This window comes from Dermochelys coriacea, chromosome 24, assembly GCF_009764565.3.
Source record: "Dermochelys coriacea isolate rDerCor1 chromosome 24, rDerCor1.pri.v4, whole genome shotgun sequence".
In the NCBI taxonomy this organism is placed as follows: domain Eukaryota; kingdom Metazoa; phylum Chordata; order Testudines; family Dermochelyidae; genus Dermochelys; species Dermochelys coriacea.
In genome coordinates this window covers 133,186-160,886 of record NC_050091.1, presented here as the reverse complement: position 1 = coordinate 160,886, position 27,701 = coordinate 133,186, and the positions used below count along the sequence as shown (strand labels likewise).

At 43.4% G+C, this 27,701-nt stretch overlaps 1 protein-coding gene across 3 annotated transcripts; it reads left to right on the top strand.

Moving 5' to 3' along the window:
* The first annotated feature begins 60 nt into the window (after positions 1-60).
* On the top strand, positions 61-27,482 carry DAP3 (death associated protein 3). 3 transcript variants are annotated; one of them, XM_038382706.2, is made up of 14 exons: positions 61-234; positions 2,970-3,031; positions 4,234-4,280; positions 12,571-12,693; positions 14,013-14,114; positions 16,895-17,003; positions 17,251-17,343; positions 17,830-17,960; positions 18,627-18,707; positions 19,150-19,308; positions 21,571-21,630; positions 23,387-23,476; positions 24,082-24,199; positions 27,087-27,482. In XM_038382706.2, exons 3-14 carry the CDS (start codon positions 4,239-4,241, stop codon positions 27,170-27,172), a joined length of 1,194 nt encoding a protein of 397 aa, XP_038238634.1. In that variant the 5' UTR covers positions 61-234; positions 2,970-3,031; positions 4,234-4,238; the 3' UTR covers positions 27,173-27,482. The 3 variants fall into 3 exon arrangements, with proteins under 3 accessions (XP_038238634.1, XP_043357706.1, XP_038238635.1); XM_043501771.1 differs by having other exon boundaries at positions 139-225; positions 2,960-3,031; XM_038382707.1 differs by lacking the exons at positions 61-234; positions 2,970-3,031; positions 4,234-4,280 and adding an exon at positions 4,462-4,480.
* The last annotated feature ends 219 nt before the right edge of the window (positions 27,483-27,701 follow it).

Sequence of the window (27,701 nt, the reverse complement as noted above, 5' to 3'; positions counted from 1 at the left end):
TCAGGGCTGGGGGAGGCTGAGGGCGGGTTTAATCTGCTGGGGGCGGGGCTCAGAGAACTCTGTTCCCCATTTCCGCGCGTTTTTGTTCCCCTTGCTAGTTTGTCCTTTCAGAGCATCCGTAGTAAGCAGATCCCTCCATGACTTCCGTTTCTTCCCGTGTAAGATGGCGGTGCCTAGGGGCGCATTGGGAGAGTTGTGAGCAGTCTAGTGGCTTGTGCGGGGTCCTGTACTTGGGTGAGCGAGAGAGGCTCTTCGGCACGTGGGCAGCTCTATCCCGCTATTACCCCGCGTTTGGGGCGGGACCGCGGACCGCCCCCTGCTGAGGACGCTCGCGGGATGGTGATGAAGCGTGTACCTGCCCCTGCGGAACCTGTGGCGACGCGAATGGTGTCCTAAGACAGCTCGGTTGTCATGGGCCTAGGGAGGCAGCCTCCCAGCCCGCAGCACCAGTCCGACGTGGCGGGGGAGTGCTGGGTCTCAAGAGTTTCGAGGGCCCGTAGCTGAGGCCTCTGAAAGGTTCCGGGGAGAGCGAGCCAAAAACACCCATCGGGACAATGGAACTGGGACCCCAACCTGAGGGCTAGTGGCTTTGGAGGGCAGGGCGCCAAGTTTAACGCCCTCTACCCCGGCCCTCACTCATGTTGTCTTCTGCTTTTACCTCTCATTTATATTTGTTCACTCCCTACAGGATCTTCCCTTTGCTATGACCTCTTCTCTATCTCCCCCACCAAGTAGTGTTGCCCTTTAGAGTTTCACTGGATCCCAGCTTGGTCCACCCATGCTATTGCTTTGACTCACAGTGTGAACTCTGGCACACCTGCCACTTGTCAGTTATATTTGGCTCCTAATGTGTCTTCCTTGTTGCCCTCTAAGTAATTTCCACCTTTTCCTTCCAAATGCCATGAACCTTTATGGGGTCCCAGTATCCCTTTGCCACTCTTCTGAAAGGGCCTTCACCCCCAACAAATCTGAAAGCCTCAGATATTGGTGTTGTGAAGAACGTTTGCAATGTGGCTGACTCAGTGTTCCTATAATAACAGAAAGAAAAGGAGTACTTGTGGCCCCTTAGAGACTAACAAATTTATTAGAGCATAAGCTTTCGTGAGCTACAGCTCACTTCAGTGCATCCGATGAAGTGAGCTGTAGCTCACGAAAGCTCTAATAAATTTGTTAGTCTCTAAGGGGCCACAAGTACTCCTTTTCTTTTTGCGAATACAGACTAACACGGCTGCTACTATGAAACCTATAATAACAGACACGGCAATGGGTATGCTCAATGATTCCCAAGCAGCCATTGATTGAAAATTAACTAGTATCTTCAGTTCTTGCTGCTGCTTTTGGGACCTCTGTGGGCAGCAGTAACACTGATAGTCTGATCACTCTGTGCTGCAACCTGCGAAAGGTCTGAATAGACTAAACACTGGAACTAGTCACTGGAGAAAGGTGAAGCTATCGTAGGATCTGGGAACAGTACCTTGGCAGAATTGTTAGCATTTTCACTTTCCTTGTCCTCTGGGTAGATTGCAGCCACCATTTTTTAGAGCAGTCTGAGACTGCTATTTTTTATTCTTTGCCTGTTAGATATCTGAAACTTTTGTGTGCGCGTGTGGGGTAGTGTGAGAGGGAGAGATTGATGGGACACGTTAGAAGAGTATGGTAAAGAGATATTTGGGGAGGAGCAGAGGGAGAGTAGATGTGAGTGGGGTAGAGAATGCAGTGTAGGGAGAGAGGAGATTCAGTATGTGAATTTGCCATGGAGGGTGTGTGAAGGAAAGTCACTGTGCTTCTCCTGCCATATCCTTTCCTTTTGGGGTTTTTGAATCCCATGGTAAATACACCAGTACTAAACATCCAGTTTTTAAAACTTATAAAGAATCTTGTTTTTCAGATTAATGTAGGGAGGGAGACACCAGATTAGGGTTTCTCTGAGGTGAAGATGCTTGTATATGTAATCTTCAGGCTACTTCATAGAGAGAGTTTTCACTGGTAAATTAATTGTGTGGCTGAGATGCCTCCAAAATTTCTTGCTGTTTACTTTTTAAAATTACTATTCACAAGCAATTTCAAAATAAGGTGCAAACTTTAACAGTGAGGGTAACTACCATAGGAACAATTTACCTACTAACATGGTGGATTCTCCATCACTTGAAGTCTTTAAATCAAGATTAGATATCTTTCTAAAAGATATGTAATAGCTCAAATAGAAGTTATGTGTTTGATGCAGAAATTATTGGGTGAGGTTCTTTGGTTTATTTTATACAGGAGGGCAGACTAGATAGTCAGAATGGTCCCTTCTGGCTTGAATTCTATGTCTCAGTGAGCTGTCTCTTGGTCTCCAGAACCAGCAGTTATTAGTGTAGGGCCTTGTAATGATCTTCTGTGACAACCCCCCCCCCTACTCACTATGCCCAATTTGAGATGGATTCTCTATGACTTGAGGAGGCTTCCAAGTAGCATAGTTGATGCTGCTGCTCTGAAAGTATTCTCAAAAGACTGAATTCAGGTTTCTTCAGTGGCAGAATCTGACTGGCATCCTGGATTGTTTTTGAACTTAGTCCTTATTTTAATAAGACCAGGCACAAGTCAGTGAAATAGCTGTTTATAGTAGAGAAGTTCGTGACTCCTAGACAACGGGGTTAAACTCTTGTGGAAAAAGTTGAATTACTCCTTTCTGTTCCTCACCTATGTCTTGTTATCATTCTGTGTGCTGGCACTGGAGAGTAGAATGAGCTAAGAATTTCAACAAGTTTTTTATGTGGCAAAACAAAAACTTGCTCTTTTAAATTTGTTTTTTGCTGACTGTTCAGTGTGAGATCAGAGCGCCTCTTTACAAGGCTAATGTCATCCTTCCTTAAGTGTTCAGTTATTTTCCTTCCTCCTCAGCATAATGAGAATTCCAGATGCAATTCCACCCAGTTAGTAACCTTTGTCTTCCTTCATAAATTAGCTTTTGTGTTTTCTCTGTGCAGAAGCTGTTAACCACAGGAAGATCAGAAGCTATTGGTTCCTGAAAGTCATCCACTCCTGAGAGGTTGGTATCTTGCTTTGAATGAATTATATAATAACTTCTCACAAGTGCAGGGTTTTTAAAATCTGTTACATTTTGTGTTGTGTTCTCACATGCCCTTTAGGATAGTGCTATGAAGACAGCCTTGAGCACAAATACCCTGATTGAATTGATTTTTGGGACCCTCTGTTCTTTCCTCAATCTGTCTATTGTGCATTTTGCTGCTTTTCCTTCTGTCATGGTAACCAAAGCTGGTTGTTGAGAAACAAACTCTGACAGATGGAGGAGCAGGAGCGAATTGAGAAGCTTTCTATGTCTCCTAGTGTTGTCTTGCATGATTCCTGCTTCATACTATCTAGTAATATTAAACTGACTTCCCTTATTCAGAAAGGGGATCATCTTTTGATTCTGCCTGTTAAAATCATAAGGAAATGGGAATAGCCATCCTTCAAGATAGCTGAGCGCAAGACCTAGGCTTTCAGTCTTTAAAGCTACTTGTCGGGTATGGTACTGATTGCAAATATCTCTGCAAAATATCCTTCTCCATTAGATGTAACTGTTATGCTGTCCCCCAAGCAGTGCTGCTCTTTTAATAACCTGCTTTACTGCTGTAAAGCACATACACATCTCCTGATGCTTTGTCAGAATCCTATTTATCTATTTAGATAGAAAGCTCGTTGGGCAGAAACAGTTTGTCCTTTGTGTTGGATATAGTTGACACTAAACAAAAATCATATATTTCCCAAAGTCCTACACCTTGGGATTTGGGAGATGCTTACATATCAAGTTTTTGTGTGATATTTGGCATATTTTTAGCTAACTTTTTGAAGAGCGTGGACATAGGATTCTGCGTAAAGGAAAACCAATTACTTGCAAATAGTTCTAAAGCCAGAAGGAGACAGTGCAAAGTTTTTCTTTATTCTCTTGGGAGCTCACTAGGATTCTCTCTTCATGGAACGGGCTCACAGCATGACTGATTAGAGAGAAGATGGAAGAAGAGCTCTGTGTAAGCTCGAAAGCTTGTTTCTCTCACCAGCAAAAGTTGGTTCAATAAAAGATATTACCTCTCCCACTTTCTCTCTCTCATATTCTGGGACCAGCCGGGCTACAATAACTCTGTAGACACCATGGCTGATGACAGTTCCTAAGATGCGCATTTGACAACTTGATAGGAGAGATCAGATATTGTGAATTGCTGTGAGTAAACTCCACTCTTGTCTCTGCAGGGATAATGCTGAGAAGTGTGAAAGGAGTGATCTGCCAGGGGCCCAAGGTGAGTCCTGCACTGGCTCTGTGAAGTATCCCCTTTGCTGGATCTCCGTCTTGGGATCTGGAATGATTATCACTATAAAGGGTCCAGAATGCTATTTTTCACATTATACCTCATAATATAAGTCATTTTGAAAACAGAAAATCTGCTGGATTTGCACTAAAGTCATAGTTTCTCAAGAACATTGAGCAGCACTTCTCTTGGTAAGAAGATCCACTACTGATGATGACCTTGATTCTTTACTGTGCCTCCTGAGGGGGTATGGCCCAAGAAGGGGGGTAAAGATGGGACAAAGATGGCTTGTGTATGCTCTTTACACCTCTGGGCTTGGCTGCAGGCCTATCTGCCCCCTGTGTGACTCAGAACAACTCTAGGGGCCACTTATGGGTCATGCTCTTGCCTCAAGTAGCTGAAGTGCAGAGTAATGTGGTCCTGCTCTGGCCTGGCATGCCCCTATCCTGGGGACTGTGTCGGAAGAAGAATCATGGGGTCATCTTAATGACCTTACGCTTGCTAGGGTTTTGTCCCTGGGGGCTTTCTGCTCTGGGTTTTGTCCCTGGGGGCCAATTAAATTGGCTCTGTGGCCCTTTTATGGCAAACAGCAGCACAGTTGTGAGGGCCTTTCTCTTCAGAAAGATTTAACCCTCAGAATAACAGCCTTTTGCATGTCAGTCTAGTCATGTGACTACCTTCCAGCAGCCTTTATGGCCTTTAAATCTCAAATGTTCAGTGACTGAGGAATGTAACTTCATCTGTCAGGAAACCTGCAACCCTAAATTGTTCCAAGTGGCCAGGAAGCAGGCTCCCAGCTTCTGAATGCAAATGGATTATAACAGCAGTTCATCTTGCCTATTTTCAAGCTGTAAAGTTTTGTGCATTTATGGTTTTAATTGTAGGATTTTTACCTGCTTGTGTGTAAACTAGGAATTTAAAAGCCAGGGCTGGATTGAAGCATAGACACTTCAGGCCCATGTCAAGGTCCCCATCTCCTGGAGCCATGTTACATCAGACTCTAACTTTTTTTTTTTTTTTTTTTTTTTTTTTTTTCCAAAAAACAGCTAAGGGCTTGTCTACATGAAGTTTTTGTACCAATTGAACTGCTTGAAACCAGTATAGTTAAATCAAGCAATACCCCCCCTTGTGTGGATGCGGTTATACTGGTATAAAGGTACCTTCATACCAACAGAACTTATCCATATTAGGCGGTTATGTTGCTTTAACTTTTGGTAAAAAGTACTGTCCCTAGCCAAAAAGGTGAAGTTTGGTACTACACCAAACTGTATACAACTATATGGAAAAAATACCGGGTCTAAGTTTCTAGCCCTTGTGATGGCAAAGAAAAGTTTGAATATGTGAACCAAATAAAACCAAGACAACACTACCTTCCAGAGTACAGACAGCATGAAAAAATGAGGTATGAACTGCTCTGTGCATCTCAACTAGGTGATAACTTCAAGACCCAGTGCTGGGTGGTTAAGGAAATGCCAATGCCACCCCAGAAGAGGACTCTGTGTAGCAGGAGGAGAAGAGTGCAGTGGGCCCACCAACCCTACCCAAGAAGATTCATCCAAGTTGCTAGAGGTCCTCCTTACTGCTACCTCTGCCTTTCTGGGAAGTAAGGAGGGGGCTTAGTGCCACAGCCCTGCCTATTTATGGATAGAGTCCAGAGTCTCAGTCTGTTTTGCACTAAGAATACTCCATTGCATCACTACAAGATTACACTTGCACACTCAGCATGTGTGTCAGTACACTAGCCTCGGGATACAAACAATGAGCAGGATTTAAAGACCTAGTGCACTATCTCAGAATGTAAAATCTACAGCTTTGTGAACACAACGCTAATGCATTAGCTTTGCCCATCTGGGATGAATCATTAATAGTGAGGAGGGTCTTCTAGTTGTTGGTTCTGTTTAAATCAGGGCGACCTCTTTTCAGATGACTTCTGTATCATTCCTGCGCTGCAGAAGGAGAATATACAAATTGTTTCCAAAGACAAAATTCCTCTTGTGCAGTGCCATATTTACCACTGAGACCTGCATAGAATGTAGGGAATCGCTTGTATGGTGATTTACTGAACACGCGCATGGCAAGTGAGTTGCAGGGATTCATGTAGAAACAGCTCCACCTTATGGCTTTTGGCTTCTTGATGAATCCCTGATTTAGCATGTTGTAGGTGGCTTGCCATTTAAGAGGTTTGAGTTAGCTTACTGTCTTCTGGCAGACGGCAATTTAATATAAATGCCACTTGCTAGGACTGAGATAAATTATGTTCAGATTGCATTTGAACAGCTTGTTCAATTTACATACCTGTTTTTCAAAATTAATTAAATGAAATCCTATGATGAACTGAAGATATGAATACACAAGTATTCCATGTGAATAGCTTTACAGCTGTGAGGATGAAGTTGTAAGCCACCATCTTTCTTGCCCCCACTATAAGGGGCCAAGCTGTGCCTTATTTTAAAAAGTCAAGGCATGTAGTGTGTATATTAATGGTGGTCTGGGAGTAAACCTTTTATGGTACAAAATAAAAATAAAGCTTTAAAATTCCCCAAACAGTAACTGGTTTCAGAGTAGCAGCTGTGTTAGTCTGTATCCGCAAAAAGAAAAGGAGTACTTGTGGCACCTTAGAGACTAACAAATGTCTTTGAGCATAAGCTTTTGTGAGCTTATCAGATGCATGCAGTGGAAAATACAAACAATAACTGGCAATCTTTATCAGTCCCTCTTCTTGGCTTGTTTGCTGTCTGTGACATAAGAATCTGTCAGTACCAAGGACTGAGTGACATTTGGTGCTCCCATACAGGCGCATCATTACATGTAGATTGGGGGAAAAGGAACCCTTGATAGTCCAATGCCTAGTGAGTTACTGTTGATTTTCTCTATTTGCCAGTGGTAACTCCTTCTGAACATGAGACTGAAAACTTTTATTTTCAGGTGCAACAAGGTGACAGTTTGAAGACTTTTAGTTTAACCACTTAAGTGGCTTGCAAAATCGAATTGACCAATAAGCTGCAGTGAACTCAGCAAGTTCTAGGACAGTTGTTAGAGCTGTTGCATTATGTTTTGGGGTAAATTGGTACCCATCACTCAAGGGGCTTGTAATTTGGTTCTCTATCCATTCTAACATATTTAGATGGACTTTGTTTCCAGGTATATTAAAAGTTGCATCTATGGGATCGTGCAGAAAGGAGTCCCTAAATGGAAACTGCCAAAGCAGTGTGATGAACGAGGAATGTTGTGCAGGTGATCCTCAAAAATACATCATGCTATCTCATGCCTTTTGGATCATCTGTATTCGGGACAAAGAGAATTGTCTTCACTTCATGTAGTATCCAAGCTTTACTGAGGCTGTGGGATTTTGCTTTGGGAAAAGTGGAATTAGCAGTCCTGGTCTCAAAGCTGTGTAAAAATGGAACCAAATTCCTGAGATGAGCTATATATCTTATCCTGTTTTCTGGAAGACTAATGTGGGCAGGCATTTGGAGGAGTGGGATGGGGAGCAGGAAGTCTGGCACAAGATCTTGGTTATCCTGGCTTGTCTATGTAGAGCTTAGAATTTGGCTTCCATTCAAGCCATGGTGGATGTGGGGGAGGGGAATTTGTGGTGCTTTCGGGGAGGGAGCCAATAGTGGACTAGTGCAATAACTTTTAATTTCTGTGATCCAGGCCAAGATTTGAACCCAGTTTACTAAGTCCTGTCTTGTTTACATCACTGATCATCCACACATTATGAAGCACTTTGAAGTCTCAGCAGGAGAGATGCATATTTGAGTAGCAGGGGACATTGCAGGGCAGACTTGAGCTGCATTGGCGGGGCTGTGAGGGAGGGAGTCAGGACCGAAACAGCATGAGCGGTAAATGATTGAAATTGAGGTACCGTTGGCAGAGAATGGGAGGTTGTGGCGATGGGAAGGACTAGAACTGCAGGGGTTATACCAGGTCATGACTGAGGTGTACTAGCAGAGCAGGGAAAGGTACTTTAACAGCCCCAGTTGTTGACACTGCTTGACTCAAGTGAGTGCTCTTAGTTCCTTGCTCTCTCAAGCACTCAAATAAATCATACATCTTTAGATGAAAATAAAATATTTTAAAATTAATAAATAAATAAATAGTGGCCAAATGAGACATCTCTCCAAATTGTGTGATGCTAAGGAGAAAAGGGCACCCTTGGGGCAAATAGAGACCACCTAGCCATATGATGATAAACCTGAAGATTGGTGGTATAAACATGCAGGTGTTTACCTGCATAATGCCTGCTATTACTAAGGTTAGTTAAATATGTAGAGTGGAGAATACAAACTGGTTTTGTTCCTTCCCTAAGCAGAGAGACCTGAAATGCTGAATCAAGAGCATAGTCATATTTAATTTGGATGTGGGTTAATCTGAGTGTTCTGCTTTCTTCTTAGCCCTGTGATGCCTTTCAGGTGACCCCACGTAAGATCCTCAAATGCTGATGGCAGAAAATCTGCATGAAACAATGTGGAATTAAAGCAGCTGTTGTGTGTCTAAATCTTGGTGTTTTGGCCTTGCATAGTGCTGCTCTCATCTGTGCTGGGGAACAAATGGACTGTACAGGAATGCAAAGCAGGAAACTGCTTTCTTTGTGTCTTGAGTTGGAGACAGCAACTGTTGCTGTCTGTAATACTTAAGCAGGTTTTCATTTCTTTGTTTTGGCGTCTCCTCAGCCTCTCTGCCCTGAGTGTGTGGGACAATTTATTCACTGTGTTATCTCTGAGCTCAGCTTCTACATTCACCTTTAACATTTTCTTTCACCTTGGCCTACTAAAATCTCTTCTTTTTATTCCTTGCTACCCTTAATCCCCTGCCCTCTCTGGTTAGGACTTACAGGCACGCTTCATGAGTTTCCTATAGAGTAGCTTGTATTCGCTCAGCTGGCTGTTTATTTCTCCTTCATAGTTCTGTTTTAATGAAAAATTCTATATGCTGGGACACAGTTAGCCAGGAAATCAATGCAATCAGTTTAATTATAAATACCAAATAGTGGGCAGTGCTGCATTAATCCCACAGTAATGGAAGCGATTATGGATTACTAGGCAGCTTGAATTTGCAAGGTACTAGCTGCCATTCATCACTGTAGGCAGAAACCTTACAGGAACTTCTCAGCTATAAGACTTTAATGGCTGCACTGTGCTCTTGAGCTGTCCTTAATGGGATAAAAACAACCAGGAGTCCAGTGGCACTTTAAAGACTAACGAATTTATTTGGGTATAAGCTTTCATGGGTAAAAAACCCACTTCAGATGCATGGAGTGAAAATTACAGATACAGGCATAGATAGATATTGGCACATGAAGAGAAGGGGGTTATCTTACAAATGGAGAACCAATGTTGAAGGCCAATTCAGTCAGAATGGATGTAGTCCACTCCCATTAAGGACCTCTGTTATCTATATCTAGCTATTTGGACTCTCTTCTCAGACCCTACGCTACCAGCACTCCTAGCTATCTTCGAGACACCACTGACTTCCTGAGGAAACTACAATGCATTAGTGATCTTCCTGAAAACACCATCCTGGCCACCATGGCTGTAGAAGCTCTTTACACAAATATTCCACACGAGGATGGTCTACAGGCTGTCAGGAACAGTATACCTGTTGTGGCCACGGCACACTTGGTGGCTGAGCTTTGTGACTTTGTCCTCACCCACAACCATTTCAGTTTTGGGGACAACTTATACCTTCAAGTCAGCGGCACTGCTATGGGTACCCGCATGGCCCCACAGTATGCCAGCATTTTTATGGCTGACTTGTAACAATGCTTCCTCAGCTTTCGTCCCCTAGCACTCCTCTACTTACGCTACGTTGACATCTTCATCATCATCATGGACCCATGGGAAGGAGGCCCTTGAAGAGTTCCACCTGGATTTCAACAATTTCCTCCCCACCATCAACCTCAGCCTGGACCAGTCCACACAAGAGATCCACTTCCTGGACACTACAGTGCAAATAAGTGACGGTCACATAAACACCATCCTATACCGAAAACCTACTGACCGCTATACTTGCCTACATGCCTCCAGCTTCCATCCAGGACACATCAGATGATTCATTGTCTACAGCCAAGCCCTAAGATACAACTGAATTTGCTCTAATCCCTCAGACAGAGACACACACTTACAAGATCTCTATCAAGCATTCTTAAAACTACAATACCCACCTGGGGAAATGAGGAAGTAGATTGACAGAGTGAGATGGGTACCCAGAAGTCACTTACAACAGGACAGGCCCAACAAGGAAAATAACAGAACACCACTGGCCATCACGTAGAGCCCCCAGCTGAAACCTCTCCAGCTCATCAACGATCTACAACCTATCCTGGAACACGATCACCCACTCTCGCAGGCCTTGGGAGGCAGGCCAATCCTCGCTTACAGACAGCCCCCCCAACCTGAAGCAAATACTCACCAGCAACTACACACCACACCACAGAAACGCTAATCCAGGAACCAATCCGTGTAACAAACCCTGTTGCCTTCTCTGTCCCTGTATCTACTCTAGCACACCATCATAGGACCCAACCACACCAGCCACACCATCAGGGGCTCATTCACCTGCACATCTACTAATGTGATATATGCCATCATGTGCCAGCAATGCCCCTCTGCCATGTACATTGGCCAAACCGGACAGCCTCTATGTAAAAGGATAAATGGACAAATCAGACATCAGGAATGGTAACATACAAAAGCCAGTAGGAGAACACTTCAATCTCCCTGGACATTCAATAATCTATTTAAAAGTAGCCATTCTTCAACAAAATAATTTTCAAAAACAGACTTCAAAGAGAAACTGTAGAACTACAGGTTTCAGACTAGCAGCCGTGTTAGTTTGTATTCGCAAAAAGAAAAAGGAGTACTTGTGGCACCTTAGAGACTAACAAATTTATTTGAGCATAAGCTTTCGTGAGCTACAGCTCACTTCATCGGATGCATTCAGTGAATGAACAGGAATGGAGTCTTAGAACTTAGTAAGTAATCTAGCTAGACATGCGTTAGATTCTGTTTTCTTTAAATGGCTGAAAAAATAAGCTGTGCTGAATGGAATGGATATTCCTGTTTTGTGTCTCTTTGTAACTTAAGGTTTTGCCTAGAGGGATTCTCTATGTTTTGAATCTAATTTCCCTGTAAGGTATTTACCATCCTGATTTTACAGAGGTGATTCTTTTTACTTTTTCTTCTATTAAAATTCTTCTTTTAAGAAAATGAATGCTTTTTCATTGTTAAGATCCAAGGGTTTGGGGCTGTGTTCACCTATGCAAATTGGTGAGGATTTTTATCAAACCTTCCCCAGGAAAAAGGGGGTAAGATTTGGGAGGTTTTGGGGGGAAAGATGTTTCCAAACGAACTCTTTCCCAGTAACCGGTGTTAGATGTTTGGTGGTGTCAGCGAAAGTCCAAGGACAAAGGGTAAAATAGTTTGTACCTCGGGGAAGTTTTAACCAAAGCTGGTAAAAGTAAGCTTAGGAGGTTTTCATGTAGGTCCCCACATCTGTACCCTGAATGCATCCAATGAAGTGAGCTGTAGCTCACGAAAGCTTATGCTCAAATAAATTTGTTAGTCTCTAAGGTGCCACAAGTACTCCTTTTTCTTTTTGTAGAACTACAATTCATTTGCAAACTTAACACCATCAATTTTGGCTTGAATAGGGACTGGGAGTGGCTGACTCACTACAAAAGCAATTTTCCCTCTCTTGGTATTGACACCTCCTCATCAGTTATTGGGAGTGGACCACATCCATCCTGACTGAATTGGCCTTCAACATTGGTTCTCCACTTGTAAGGTTATTCCCTTTTCTTCATGTGCCAATATATATTTATGCCTGTATCTGTAATTTTCACTCCATGCATCTGAAGAAGTGGGTTTTTTACCCGCAAAAGTTTATGCCCAAATAAATCTGTTTAGTCTTTAAGGTGCCACTGGACTCCTCATTGTTTTTGTGGATACAGACTAACACGGCTACCCCTGTGATACTTAATGGGATAACTCATTTAGGTAGAGAGTTCAGCTCTGTAAGGGTGGCAGATGGACTTAAGTGAATTGAAGGGGGTTAAAAAGATGCAATTGAACTTGCAGTATGGCTATACATAACATTGAGCTTTACACAATGAATTTCCTATATATTCTAATTGCTGTGACCCCTACTTCCAGAGTAGGGCATGTTACATTGACTCTTCCCTGATGTGTCTAATACGTGTGTAAAGCTACAACTGATAACTGGATTTTTGCATGTAATTATGATCTTTCAATTGCTGAGAAATGTTTTTCCTCTGTAGTTGGATTCTGGATATTTTCTCCATGCCAGTGCCAGGGCTTGGCTAAGTGCTGCAGTTAATCAGGATGCCCAAATCCCAGCAGAGAAACCCAGAGCAGTATTCCGCACCAATGAGAGCAACCCGGTGAGTTACTGCCATATTTACTATTATGTCAACTAGCCAGTACCCTAAGTGCATCAGAGTCTGTTCTTGGGCACCCTGGATCCACTGTTGCTCACTGACTGAGATCGCATGCTACTTACGAGTGGGAATGAAGGGAGTAGGTAGTTCTTTATAGTAGCCACGCCCTGCTCCTGTAGGGTGTGAATAACAAACCTTCAAAACAGGGCCAAGACTCTTTCTGAAATCCCCTTTGAACGTGTATTGATTCTTTCTCTGCAGCTGTAGAAATGAAATGGGCCATGTATTGTAGCAGCTCAGATGTGGGTGAAAACTTGGCATCAGACACCATTAATTTCAACTTCAGGGTCATTCTTTTCTGACTAACCTCCCCAGATTGGTTATTAAGGGAAAAAATAACTAAGCACACCCTACCGACTTTATAATTCCAGCTGTAGTCTCACTCACTCTCAAGCGCAAGATGAAGTGAAATAAATGAATGAAATAAGCCTTTGAGGAGCTTTTCCACTGCCTCTGTAATTGGAGTCTCTTGCACTGCTGATTCCTTTGAGGTCTCTATGGAAACAGCAGCATGCAGATGATCCAGTCATGTGATCAGAGCATCTCTACAGTCTGCACAGAAGAGCCCAGATGGCAAGAATTGTCTCCACTGTCCTAGGTCTAGGATTTATGTTGCCAAGCAACTGGCTTCAGCATTCCGGTTGCCCATGCCTGATATATATTTGGCAACAGCAGCCGATGCTTCTTAATGAATCAAATCCATGTTCCTCAAGCTTGTCCATATTGTGGATCACTTCTTAAGCTACAGATTCTCCTGTGGTTCATCTCCCCACCTCATTCCACAATTTTCCTCTAGAAGTTAAAATGCTTGGTTACAGGGAAATTTCACTAAACAGCAGAGGCAACATGAAAGCTAAACTCTCAAAAGAGACTGTAAAAATGGCACCTTCTTACATCCCCAGATAATATCTTGATGGGGTGGAGGCATGATTGACCTGTCTAGATCAAAACTAATTTTTAAAAAAAATTGGAAATCCAGGAGACACCCTGGACTGTGCTATAGCTAGTAGGAAGCACTGCTGCTTCCAGACTTGTATATGCTTCACCACTGTAAAAGAAACCATTTTGTGGACCACCACTGTGCTAAATAAATAAACCCTAGGAGCAGGTGTATTCTGACTCTGAGTAATTTGATAATTATTCTGCCTCGGTGGTACTTTACTGCCTCACTCTTAAGGGAACCTCTGTACACAGACAGATGTGATGGCTCATCTAGAGTTCAGCCTCCCATGGTTGTTACAATTTGAATTTTAACTTCACAGGCCAACCATGCAGAGCAACATGAGGGTCAGCATTACAGCATCCCCGTCCAGGAGATGAAGGTGGTGTTTCCACATGGACTGCCCTACCGCTTCCAAATGCAGGTACTCTGTTTCAGCGCTGGTTGGGGAGATATGGGAAGGACTGGATGTGTAATAGGACTGTGATGCGAGGGTCAGCAAGCAGCCACGTTCCTGAGGCACCTTCACAGAGACTAATACAATTGTTTTGGGTCCATAGAAAGCTGGATTTTCTTTTGGCAGTGATGGCACACAGCCATGGGTGATCCTTCTGTGGGAGGGGACTGGATTGAAAGAAGATTGATCTTGCTTTGCATAGTGCAAGGGAGTTGGGGAGTGGAGATTAGTGAGATGTGATTTAAGTTTCCTCAGTCTCTAACTTCTGAGTCTATAATGTGCTATGGGTCCAGATTGTCTGAGCACCCCCCCTCCTGGGGACTTGAATGGTGTCATTTCTGTGTAAAATAGACTTGCTTATAAAATGGCTTTAGATCAGTGAAAAATATCTTGCTCTTTCTTTCCATCTCTGACACAGATCTCACTCTGACTGGTGGGGTTTACTCTGCAGCTATGCATGTGTTTAAAATGCATTTCTGGACTCAGAAATGATTTGTGGATTATTAATGTAAATGAACCAATGACAAGGAAGCAAGGCATTTAACGCCACCTGTTAAAATATTCCAAGAAATTCAGTGAAACATCTTATGCTTGAGCACAGTGGGGCTCCTCCCCTTAACACTTCCATGGCTTTTCTCTTCACACTGTGCTGTAATGTGCTTCAATATCAATTTCTTGGCTTTGGTTTATTTGTTGAGCCCTTCTTGTTCCTGATTGTATCTGAGTGCAGACAATAATGTATGTGCTCCCAACATAATACAGCAACCTAGTACCTTACAAACCTTATGGTTTGTGTAAACTACATACTGTGGCCTATTAAAGGCTAAGTTAAATATCAGGGCAGGTTTCTTTTCTTTTCAGAAAACCAGTAGTAATTAAAGCTCATTAGAGACTGCCATTTATGTTTTGCCTTGGTTATTTAGAATTAAATTTAAATTCAAGCTTTTTAATTAAATAAATGCAGAGAAAAGTCCCCAACTGGGAAACTATTTTTCCCTAATCATGCAACATAAACATAATTTTTTTTAAGGAAATCTATTCTGATAGACTGAGGCAGTGTTGTGAGCTTCACTTGATATTTATCCTCTCAAAATATTTTCAGGCAAATGGTTCTTCCCCAGATAATGTAGCTTATAACAACATACATGCAGCTGAATTACTTCTATGTGCTTGTTAAGGGACATCTGCCACTAGTTATAGTGCTGATGTGGTACAAGTTAAAATAAGGAAAAAATGAAGTAGAGACCACAGTAGTCTGAAGTGGGAAAACTTTGTGTTCACTTATCATTTTACTTTCAGCTACTGGTGTAAATGTGGTGATAGGATAACATTAAGATTGCAACAGGGTCCCATATACTCCAGGATTGCAAAATTTGCTGTCAAGTCGTCCTTTACTGCAGAATTGTGCTCCATAATCTAAGTGTTTATTTAAAATAAAAATTTTCAGTGCTCGTGGTTATGAAGGATACCTTAGAAATGGGAACCAAATGTAACCAAAGCAATATTGTCTTCCTGAATGTGCTAACTGCCTGAAACAATACCTTGGAAAGGTGCAAACTGTCCCATACATCTTAATAAGATGCTGACTGTGAAACCTAAAGATGACAACACAAACATTCACTATAAACTAGTATAGCCCACAATTCCAAAGTGCTTCTCATGCCTTCTCTGCTGCCAAATGGCACTGTCAAGTGGCCAAAATCTCAAGCATCCCTTCTCTCTTCCCCTACCTTCTGATATGAATTTATGCACTGTCAAGAAAAAAATGACACATCAAAACAAACTACACATCTGTGTAACGTTGAATTGGGGGTAAAATCCTGGCCCCACTGAATTCAGTGGGAGTTTTGCATAGATTTCATATTTAATTCTTTTAAAATGTTAACTTTGAAATTTAAATGCAGCTATTGCAGAATTTCCAGTCTGCCATAGCAGAGTGGTGCTGAATTTAAGTTGTGAGCTACACAGGGCCATGGCTAGGGAATATGAATATCTTGGGCCTCAAGACATCCTCTGATTACTTCAAGGGTTGTAAGGAAATGTTTCCTACCATGTGCAGCATTGCATGACTGGCTTAGGAGCATTAAGGCTGGAGGACTTGAGGACTGGGGTGGTTATCTTCTTCCTTTGAAGCTTTGGGTATTGGCCACTGGATACTAGACTTGCGGGCATGTTGCAAGTTCCATCTGGTTACTCAGGCATTGGGGAGGCAGGTAGGCAGAGGTATTGTTTAGCGTAGCTGGTAATCTTCTGACTTCAGACAGGGAATAGATTGTTTAATTTTTGGCAAAGATGCCTATAACCCTTGATAGGTGCTCTTTTGAATATATTGTAAATCAAAATAAGTTGATCTGTTCCAATCTTGGCAGATCCTATGCGATTGGGACTTTCAAGCTGGTTAGTTCTATTATAGCATTAGTAGTAAGTTTGAATTTTAAACTAATCTCTGTAACATGTTAATGTGGAAGTAATTCATAGATTCCAAGGCCAGAAGGAACCGTTTTGATCATCTACTTTGTAGGTTACTTATCAGGAAAGTGCTTCTGAATAAGACAGAGCAGAAAAAGTGAAGGAAGGTCATGATACAAGCTGGAGGGATTGTGACACATAGCGCAGTCCACTGGTTTTGTTAGGGCTGGTGCTACTGCAGCCCCGAAAGACTATTGTATAACTCCTACATAATCAGGGTAGGAGCTGCTGATGTGCGCTTATATGCGGCTCTTTGTTCCTATTCTGTCTCCTGTCAGATGAAGACGTTCAATGAAAGCTGCCTGATGGTTCGGAAACCAGCTCTAGAACTCCTTGGTTATCTGAAAAGCACCAACTTTGCACACCCGGCTATCCGATATGTTATATGTATCCTTTCTTCATTTGCTGTGTTCTAGAATGTGGGTTAAATAAGGGCAGCTGCGCTTCCTGCACACTGAGAGGGAGATGGGATTCTGACCTCATGTTGGGTGGCATGGGTCAGCCTCCCACCTTCCCCACCAATGCCTTTTCCTCACATAGTTAGATGGGAAGAAGAGGCTTTTCTGCATCCCCCAAAAAAAACATAGCCTGGAGACTCTCTATCTGAGGTTTTCCTTGACAGTTTATGCTGGAGATGGGGAGAAGGGAACAGGGAAAACAATGACGCTGTGCCATGCTGTTCATTATTGTGCAAAACAGGACTGGCTGGTTTTACACATTCCAGATGGTAAGTACCCTGGTGATACCTCTGTATGCATAATGTTCTCTGTGCTGTAACTAACCTACTGGGAAGGCAAAGCAGCTAAAGACATTATAGAGTGGGAGATTTTGTTCATCATGGTTTTCCTGTGATTGGGATATAAAAAGTTATTAAATTAAGAGCAAAACATAAAGAAGAAAACAGAGGCGTTGAATAGTGTTGTTTCCCCTGTGCACACATGCACATCAGCCTCGTGCTCTGTCACTACAAACTAGTCAATCTGGTATGGGTTCCCCGAGTTACGGATCCTGCTACATTTGGAGGCTGTGGATAAATCCTGGTGAGTGTTTGCTGAGTGGCTGTTTTCCCAAAGGTGGGGTATGCTCATTATACGGCATAGTGGTTTTCTGTGGTGAATAGAGAAGAATGAGGAAAAAGTACCAGAAAAAAAGCGTGCAGTTACCCTTAACTAAACAGGACAATTGTTTGTCTTGTTTTGTTTCTGCTTCACAGCTCACCTCTGGGTGAAGAATTGCAGGGAGCTTATGCAGTCCTCCTATAACAAAGAGCGGTTTGACCAGCCTCTGGAAGCATCTACCTGGCTTAAGAATTTCAAAACTTCAAATGACCACTTCTTAAAAGAGGTCAGTAAATTCTATTGAGTCCTTGGATTAGGAACCAGGGAAAACCTACAAGAACAGCTTCTCCTGGAAATTTCATGGGGATTGCTCCCTCACTTGGAATGTCTATCCAGTGGAATGGGGTCTACGGATCTGTTCATTTTTTTGAGAAGCATTTCCTGTGTTGGTAGTGAATGTGCATTCACACTGGATAACTTACCATTAATCACGTATCAGAGTTACAGCCGTGTTAGTCTGTATTCGCAAAAAGAAAAGGAGTACTTGTGGCACTGAATGCATCCGATTAAGTGAGGTGTGGCTCACGAAAGCTTATGTTCAAATAAATTTGTTAGTCTCTAAGGTGCCACAAGTACTCCTTTTCTTTTTTCATTAATCACATAGTTTATTTGGAGGTAGGTTTCAGTGGGGTTGGAAATGCATTAAAGATCCCTGTGTTTGCAAAGGGGTCCCACCACTGGGGGAAGTCTGAGATTTTGATCATTATATCACTGAGGGATGCTGCACCAAGAAATGCCATTCTGTAGCTCTTTCCCAGCACCTCTGGAGCGGAGTGGGGGCTCCTACTGCCCAGGTTTGTTGAGTTGCCCCTGAAGTGGGAGCTTGGCAGTTCACACACTCCATCTATGTTCAATTACCCTACCTCCTGCCCCAATTCTCCTTTTATTACAGATAAAAACACAACAGACATATATGTGGAGCAAACGGGAAAGCACTGAGAAGGGCAGACCACTGGGTGAAGTGGTAGAACAGGTGAGGGAATGACAATTGCCTATGGTATTGCTGGAATCTGTCAGTAATATGAAAATGAGATACGATGCCCAGTGAAGGGAATGGGGAGAATATATTTAGTGCTTCTAAAGCATTGTGCAAACATTAGTCCTGGGAAGTTGGAAGGGTTGTTATCTCCATCTTGTAGATGGGAAGACCAAAGCATGGAACTAGACCTCTCAAGGAGGACACACAAACAGTCTGTGTCAGAGCTGAGATTAGAACTCATGAGTTGCTGATACCTATACCTATGCTCAATCTATTTATTAGACCATGCTGCCCCTTTGGGAGGGGAGGACAGAATCTTAGGTCTCTTCTGTCCCATCCTTTAGATCCTCATAGAGAAGTTGGTGCTAAGGCTTCCTGATTGCACATGACCTGCATTCTCTCCCTTTGCTAATGTTGTATACCAATCTATTTGTAGGGTTTAACTCGAGTGAAGAATGCCAGTGATGCTGTGGGGGTTGTGCTGAAAGAGTTAAAGAAGCAGTGTCCTCGTGGTTCATTTAGACTTCTGGTGGCAGTGGATGGAATCAATGCTCTCTGGGGACGGACAACGCTGAGGAAGAAAGACAAAAGTGCTGTAGGAAATTATCTTCCTTTCTTGTGGCTAACACAAATGGAGAAACCTAAGGGGAGGGTTTGGTTCCACCTCTGGATGATGATTGTTTCCGGGGCTATTAAGTTCTAGCAGTTATAAAGCTTCTCTAACTCAGAGGATTCTGCAAACTATAGCTCTCCAATGAGGATTTTGCAGTGCAGAATATGAAAGTGAATGACTTCACACAACAAAGAACAGGAGGGCATTCATTTTGCTCAATACCCTTGCCAATATACAGCTTTATTTTGTGTAATTATTTTCATAAATCTGCTCTCCAAAATTCTTGAGGTTAAATACAATGACAATGTTAAATAATAGCAAAGGAAGAAGGCATTTACATGATTTAAGCAAACAAGAGGCTTTCAAGCTGGATTTTGAAGGAATTGGAGAGTCACTGAGGCAGAAATATGCAAGGAGCGTGGTTCAGGTGGAAGGTGCTGCAGAGGAAAATGTGTTCACACCTACACTGCTGAGAACGTGACAGCATGGTGGGGGGGGGGGGGGGCGGAGAACGGGACAGACCAATGCTAGGTGAGAAGATGAGGAGAGTCACATTCTATAAGGGTTCAAAAATGGAGGGCAATTTTGAATTGGATCCTGAAATGCAAAGGAACCCAGGTCAGTATGAGGAAGAAGGTGGGATGGGGGTAGTAGGCTCATTGATTTGGAGATGCCTTATCAATGTTGATAAATGTAGAATAATGCACATTGGAAAAAATAATCTCAACTATAAATACAAAATGATGGGTCTAATTTAGATACTCCCACTCAAGAAAAAGATCTTGGAGTTGTCATGGATTGCTCTCTGAAAACCTCTGTTCTGTGTGCAGTGGCAGTTAAAAAAACAGAAACAAAACTAACAAAATGTTAGGAACTATTTGGAAAAGGATAGATGATAAAACAGAAAATATCCTAATGTCACTATATAAATCCATGGTATGCACACATCTTGAATACTGCAGGTAGTTCTGGTTGCCCCATCTCAAAAAAGATATATATTAGAATTGGAAAAGGTACAAAGGAACAACAAAAGTTATTAGGAATATGGATCAGCTTCAGTATCAGGAGAGATTAAAAATACCGTGACTGTTCATTTTAGAAAAGAGATGAGTAAGGTGCGTGGCGATATGATAGAGATCTATAAAATCATGACTGGTGTGGAGAAAGTGAATAGGGAAGTGTTGTTTACCTTTTCACACAGCACAAGAATCAGGGGGTCACTCAATGCAATTAATAGGCAGCAGATTTAAAACAAACTTCTTCATAGAATGCACAGTCAACTTATGGAACTCATTGCCAGGGAATGTTGTGAAGGACAAAAGTATAACTGGGTTCAGAAAAGAATTAGAAAAGTTTGTGAAGGATAAATCCATCAATGGCTATTAGCCAAGATGGTCAGGGATGCAACCCCAGCTCCAGATATCCCTAAACCTATGACTGGCCTGAAGATGGGACTGGACAACCAGAGATGGATAACTGGATAATTGCCCTGTTCATTTCCTCTGAAGCATTTGGCATTGGCCACTGTCAGAAGACAGGATACTGGGCTAGATGAACCTTTGGTGTGATCCAGTATGGCTGTTCTTACATTAAGAATTTTAATAGCCCAGGTGAGAGGGGATTAGGGCCTGGATGGGGTCTAGTACATGACTAAATCTGCCGACACAGGAGATGTGGAAGAAGAGACTGGTATCAAGGATGATGCCAGGCCTACAGAGAGGGAAAGCAAGAGGAAGTCCTGAGTTGAGAAGGGCTAAGAGTAAATAATAGTGGTAGACTGTTGAGACTTCAAAACTCCTCTTTGAGGTTCTTGATAGATGGAATATTGTGCTCAGTTGTAGCTTTTCCCATAGAAGGGTGACATAATTGACTTAATCAAATGAATTCATGTTGTGTTTGCCATGTGGCTAATGAATTCAAATTTAGTAGTGCCTGTATGGCATGGAATGGATCAGCTTACCAGTATCCCATTCCCAGAAACTGAGCTCATGGCAGATGGCTGCCTGTGGAAAAGCTTCTGCCTTCTTCTTGTGCATGCTTGTGTTTCGGACAGCCTCTAAAAATCTCAATGGCATCTCTGAAGGAAGCTCCAAATAGTTCTTTCACTGCAGTCACTGTTAAGCTGCTGTTGTGCTCTGGGTTTTTTTGCTTGTTTAAACATCCAAAGGAACCTCCTGGGTGGGAGAGGAGCTGGGAGACAGTGATTTCTCTAGCCAGCTATACCTGACATTCTGTCATCATTAGGTTTCTCCGGAGGAACTGACGCTAGTCCACAATCTGAGGAAAATGGTGATGAATGACTGGGTGAGTGCATGTGTAGGCTTGCTGGCAAGTCATTGCACAATGTTCAGAGCTAAATGCTGATGTCCAGACCAGTGAGACCTGCTGAAGGGCTTCCTATTGGGAATTTACAGAGCTGTGTGACTTGGGGGAGTTACCTCTGTTTAGTAGTTTTATATTTCTTCCTTTCATAGACAGATGTATTACAGGAAAAGCTTTTAAAGAATGTGGTGGAGTGATGTTTCAATTGAAAGCCGTTTAAACAATCTTGACTGCATAACAGATGCCTCACTTTATCACAGAGGTGGGCAAACTTCGTGCCCCTTGGGCCACATAGGGGAATAGAAATTGTATGGCAGGCCATGAATGCTCACAAAATAGGGGTTGGGGTGAAGGCTCTATGGTGGGGCTGGGGATGAGGAGTTTGGGTGTAGGAGGGTGCTCTGGGCTGGGACCAAGGTGTTCGGAGAGCAGGAGGGAGATCAGGGCTGGGGCAGGGGTGTGGGAAGGGGTGCAGATTCCGGCTGGGGGTGTGGGCTCCGGGATGGGGCTGGGGATGAGAGGTTTGGGATGCAGGAGGGTGCTCCAGGCTGGGATCGAGGGGTTTGGAGAGTAGAAGGGGGATCAGGGCTGAAGCAGGGGATTGGGGCATGGGGAGAGGCTCGGGATGGAAGCTCTGAGAGGTGCTTGCCTCAAGTGGCTACCAGAAGCAGTGGCATGTCCCTTCTCCAGCTCCTACACAGAGGCATAGCCAGAGGGCTCTGTACGCTGCACCATCCGCAGCCACCGCCCCTGCAGCTCCCATTGGAGGGCATAGGAACCAGAGCAGGGCCATGCCGTGGCTTCTGGGAGCCACGTGGTTCGGCCCCGACCCTATTGCCCAGCAGGAGTGCTGGAGCAGGGCCGAGCTGCGTGGTGCAGCCCCGACCCAGCGCCCGGGCTGGAGCACCAGAGCGGGGCTGAGCCATGTGGTGCGGCCCCAACCCAGCTCCCAGGCTGGAGCACCGGAGCCGGGCCGAGCCGTATGGTCCAGCCCCCAACCCAGCGCCCTAGCCAGAGTGCTGGAATGGGGCTGAGCCGCATGGTGTGGCTCGCAGGCCGGGCCATAGTTTGCCCACCTCTGCTTTATCGCCTCCAATTACCTTTTTCTTTTGTGCTGAATGTCTGCTCGTAGTGGCCAGGCCTGGAATGACTGGGAAACCATCATAGCCTCTTCTCAGATTCTGTACAGTGCCACCTAGTGAAAAAGCTATTTCAGTTCCAGCTTCTCCCAGTAGAGATCCGAAATGATTGTCAGCCATTGCTTTCACGGAAGGAGGGGTAGGTTGGTAGCAGACGGTGCTGCTGGCTGGGAGAGCAGCCTGAGGCAGAATGGCCCCCTCAAGGATTGAACTCGCAACCCTGGGTTTAGCAGGCCAGTGCTCAAACCACTGAGTAGTGTGGAGATCCTATAGCTACTTCACTCCCATCCTGAAGTGTCTGTAATCAGTGCTTCTGTCCCATTCCCTTCAGCACTGTCTCCTGGGAAGAGCTGCACAAGAACCAGTGCTGCTTCCTTGCTCTCTGCACTGCATCCTGCTGGGACTAGAGTAGTTGGGTGCTCTTCACAGCCAGTACTTCTGTTCTGTTCCACACATTGCCTAGGAGAAGCTGGGACTGAAGGTAATTACAGGATCCAGAAGGAAAATGCAGGCTATCACAGGAGATGGTTAATGATTCTAGACAGGTGAGGTGTATGTCCTATACCTAAGGCTCCTTCTAATCCAGCTCTGTGTTTCAGAATGGAGGTGCCATAGTGACCACTCTTAGCCAGACGGGCTCTCTCTTCAAACCACGTTCTGCTTATTTGCCCCACGAGTTGCTGGGAAAGGTGAGTTATGGCCTCTGTCCTCCTCTGCATTGGTGCATGTAAAGCAATAGAAATAAGAATACTGGTTTGGGACCTACTTCCCCAGTAGATATGATGGGCTGAATCATTCTTGCTCTGTTCAGTCATTCTTGCATGCTGTCCCTTATGCTTGGCTCCCTATTACAGTGTAGCTACCAACCTCTATATCTTTCAAATTGTTCCTTGCACTCTTTATCTAACTTTGTCATAGTCTCATTCTTCAGCTTGGCCTGTGTGTGAAAGGGATGGAGGGAACTTGCCTCCGAACATGGTGAAACAGGTTGTCCAGCCCAGTCTGCTCCAGTGCTCCTGCTTTTTGACTTCGCATTCTCACCTTTTTGCTCTTTCACTAGCCCCCTTTTGCACAAATAACCAGAGTATCTCAGAGTTCACTTATTGTCTATGTTTTAATTGCTTTCCTGGGTTACAGGAACCATAGAGCTATTCTTTTTTGAAGCAGTTCTACTTGAGTTTTCTCATGGCTAGGCTGTGCCTTATCCTTTCGCAGCTCAGACCATTCCCTCCTTTGTTTCCAGACTGGCTATTAAAGGGTCTGTCTGCCTCACAGTTTCACTTTTCCCTTCCAGGAGGGTTTCGACACACTGGACCCTTTCATTCCCATCCGGGTTTCCAACTATAGTCAGCGAGAGTTTGAGAGCTGTTATCAGTATTACCTTGACCGCAAGTGGCTTCAACATGAGAGAGGTGAGTTCTGCCCCCCTCCCATGCGAAGGAATGAAGACAGCTGTAATATTTCAACTTCAACTCCATCTCCATCACAGAGAAAGATGAGCTCTGTGCCCTTCATACCATTATTCCAGCTGTTAACTCAAACCAAGAAACTTGTTTTTAAACCTAAGTGCTAAAAATAAAGCTACCTATTGTATTTAAAAAAATCTAAGAATTTAAAGGAAAAGGGACAATCTAGATCTTACATTGCCCTCATAACATACACATTATCACCAAGCATAAAGAAATGTATATTTCATCAAACACAAACCTTCTCTTCCCAATGGATTGTTTTTTAAAAGGTCATATTTAGATCCTGAAATGAAGGTAATCTTTTATGGGTTATAATTAAATAGAAAATAGCATTGCTGTGTCTTGCAATTGTGACAGGATCGGGCCAGATGGCTACAGGAGAGTAATAGAAGGCAGATATATTAGCCCCAGGCTAAGTAGGTCCCTTTTCTCTGGGTAAGGTAACAGGGAAGGTTCCAGAACAATCAGGAACCTTCTGGAGACAATTAAGACAGACATGCTGATTAGAACACCTGCAGCCAATCAAGAAGCTACTAGAATCAATTAAGGCAGGCTAATCAGGGCACCTGATTTTTAAAAAGGAGCTTACTTCAGTTTGTGGTGTGCGTATGAGGAGCTGAGAGTGAGAACGCGGACTGTCGGAGGTCTGAGGTGTACAAGCATTATCAGACACCAGGAGGAAGGTCCTATGGTGAGGATAAAGGAAGTGTTGGGAGGAGGCTATGGGGAAGTAGCCCAGGGAGTTAATTGTAGCTGTTGCACAGCTATTCCAGGAGGCACTCTAGACAGCTGCATTCCTCAGGGTCCTGGGCTGGAACCCAGAGTAGAGGGTGGGCCTGCGTTCCCTCCCATATCCTCCCAACTCATGGACAGACACAGGAGTCGTCGACCAGGACTGTGGGTTCAGAAAAACGGCCAAGCTGAGGGCTGCCCTAAAGCTCCAAGGCGAGCAAATCTGCCAAAAAGCACAAGACCCACCAAGGTAGAGGAGGAACTTTGTCACACAATTTACATTCCTTTTTTAGTATCAGGGTAGCCGTATTAGTCTGTATCCAGAAAAACAAGGAGTCTGGTGGCACCTTAAAGACTAAAAAGACCTTAAAGACTATTCCTTTTTTAGAAAAGTGCTTACACATTTCAACATTCTTAAGCAATTATATCAAAGCACATATACAAAGTATATATTTAAATCTACATGTAGATGTGATCTTGCATTTGAGGCTGATCAGGATGCCACTGATATGTATGTTCCACATTCTTTCAGAAGGGTTTGTGGATATATTTTGAGGTAAGAATGCAGATACATTAGCAGTGCTATACTACTGCTCTCTAGACTTAGAAAAGTATATTGAGTGCATAATGTTGAGAGAGATCAGAGGCAGCAAATCTAATATGATGATGATGCTAGGGGACATTAGTTACCCGTGTATATACTTGCATATGGCATAACAGCACAAAGCTTAGAGAAGCAATTTCTCGTCATTTAAAGTGTTTCCTGGCAGAGCTATTTCTTGACCACAGAAGAGGAGAGGCTATTCTCAACTTACTGCTTAATGCTTGGGTGTAAGAATGACAGTTGCTGAGCCACTAAATAATAATGACCATAACACCATAATCGTTATCCTACATCCCCATAGGATGTTGAACCTAAAGTAACACAGCTACACTAAACTTTAGAAAAGGAGACTGCACTAAAATGAGGAAACTAGACAAAAGGCCCTAAAGTCAAAAGCAAAAGAAGTGAAATTCTTAGATATGGCATGGATGCTACTTAAAACGCTATAAGGCCTGAAATAAACCAATGTGGCTTGATGACAAGGTTGAAAACTTGGAGAGACAAAGTGGGTGAGGTAAAAGCTTAGCTAACTGCAGCTGTGCTCTAAAAAGCAAACTGTTACAATGCATAAGGAACAGGCTGGAGATTAATACAGAAAATGTTATAAGTCAATGGTTTATCTCTTCTGGAATACTGTGAGTGGTACTAATCATCCCAACACAAAAAGGATATTGTAGAATTGGATGGTTTTGAAAGAAGGGTAATCAATTATATCAAGAGCCTGGAAAAACACACGTGAGGCAGATTTAAAAGATTGGGCTCACTTATCTTAGAAAAGAGATAAATAAGGAGGAAGGGGGTGTATTTTAATAAAAAAATAGTCGAGTAGAGTGGGAGCTTCTGTTGTTTCATAACATGGGCTATTCAATAAAAGTGAAAGGTGACAAATTCAGAACTAGCTGTGGAATTCAAGAATTAGCAAGAGTCAAAGAGGGATTGAACACTGATAACTTTTGGATATTGTTATAGTTAATATTGCCAAATTTTGGAAGGGATATAAAACCTCATGTTTCAGGTTTTAAGCCAATTGCTAACTATTAGGACTAAGTGGTAGTGATAGGGGCGACAATATCTAGTTTGTAAGTATCTACAAATATTTGATAATGGGCTCTTCCATCTTTGCAGAGAAAAGTATAACATGATCTAATGACTAGAAGTAAAAGCTAGGCAAATTCAAACCAGTTATGAGGAGCAAATAGTGGATAGTGAGGATAATTTGAAACACTGTACCGATGGTTGGGGTAGAGCCTCCATAACTGACCATTTTAAAAATGAAGATTGGATGCTTTTGAAAAAGAGATGCTCTAGGAATTCTTGTAGGGAAGTTGGATGGGGCTGTGTTACACAGGACATCAATGATCACAGTGGATCCTTCTGGCCTTGGAATCTATAATTTATAATAAAGCTTTCAAGGCCAGTACATTGGAATGCTAACACAACTGAAGAATTTGCTGATGTGGTGTTGACAGGGTTCCTTTTCTTTGTTTCTTTCAGCCAAAACAGAAGAAGGGAGAAAGGAACTGCTGTTTCTCAGCAACTCCAACCCCTGGCAGCTGGAACGGATCTCTGCTTATCTCTAACACTAAGGCATCTTTGCTGGCAGCCACTGCTGGCTTTTAATAAGATAGAGCAGCAAGAAGTGCTGGTTATCATATGTCCCCTTGGCTGCTTCACTAGGCAGAAAGAACTGAGCTGTCTTTCCCAGCCCTGACAGGGAAGGACTTTGTGGAAAAGCTGGGTGAGGAGAAGAGCTCTGCACCAGCTGAGGAGGGGCTGCAGGAATAGAGAGGGAAAGAATAGAGTTGGGGCAGGGCTTCTGCACGTGACGCTGTCAGGGTTTCTCTAGAAGCTGTGATGGGGCTGCACCAATAATAAATGGAGAGCGGTGTAGGTCTGTGGTGTCTGAGGTTGAATGAGCAGGGGGCTTGCAGGCAGTTTCCAGCTGTTCACTCTCCTGGCTACATCTTCTGTGGTACTGGCGGGTTGCAGCGGCCCTGTGGGGAGGAGATGTCTCAGACCAGGTGGGGCGGGCGCTATAGGCGGCCTGGAGGGAAGAGACGTCTCGGGGCGGGCGGGGATGTCACGGGGTTGGCTGACTAGGTGACCTGA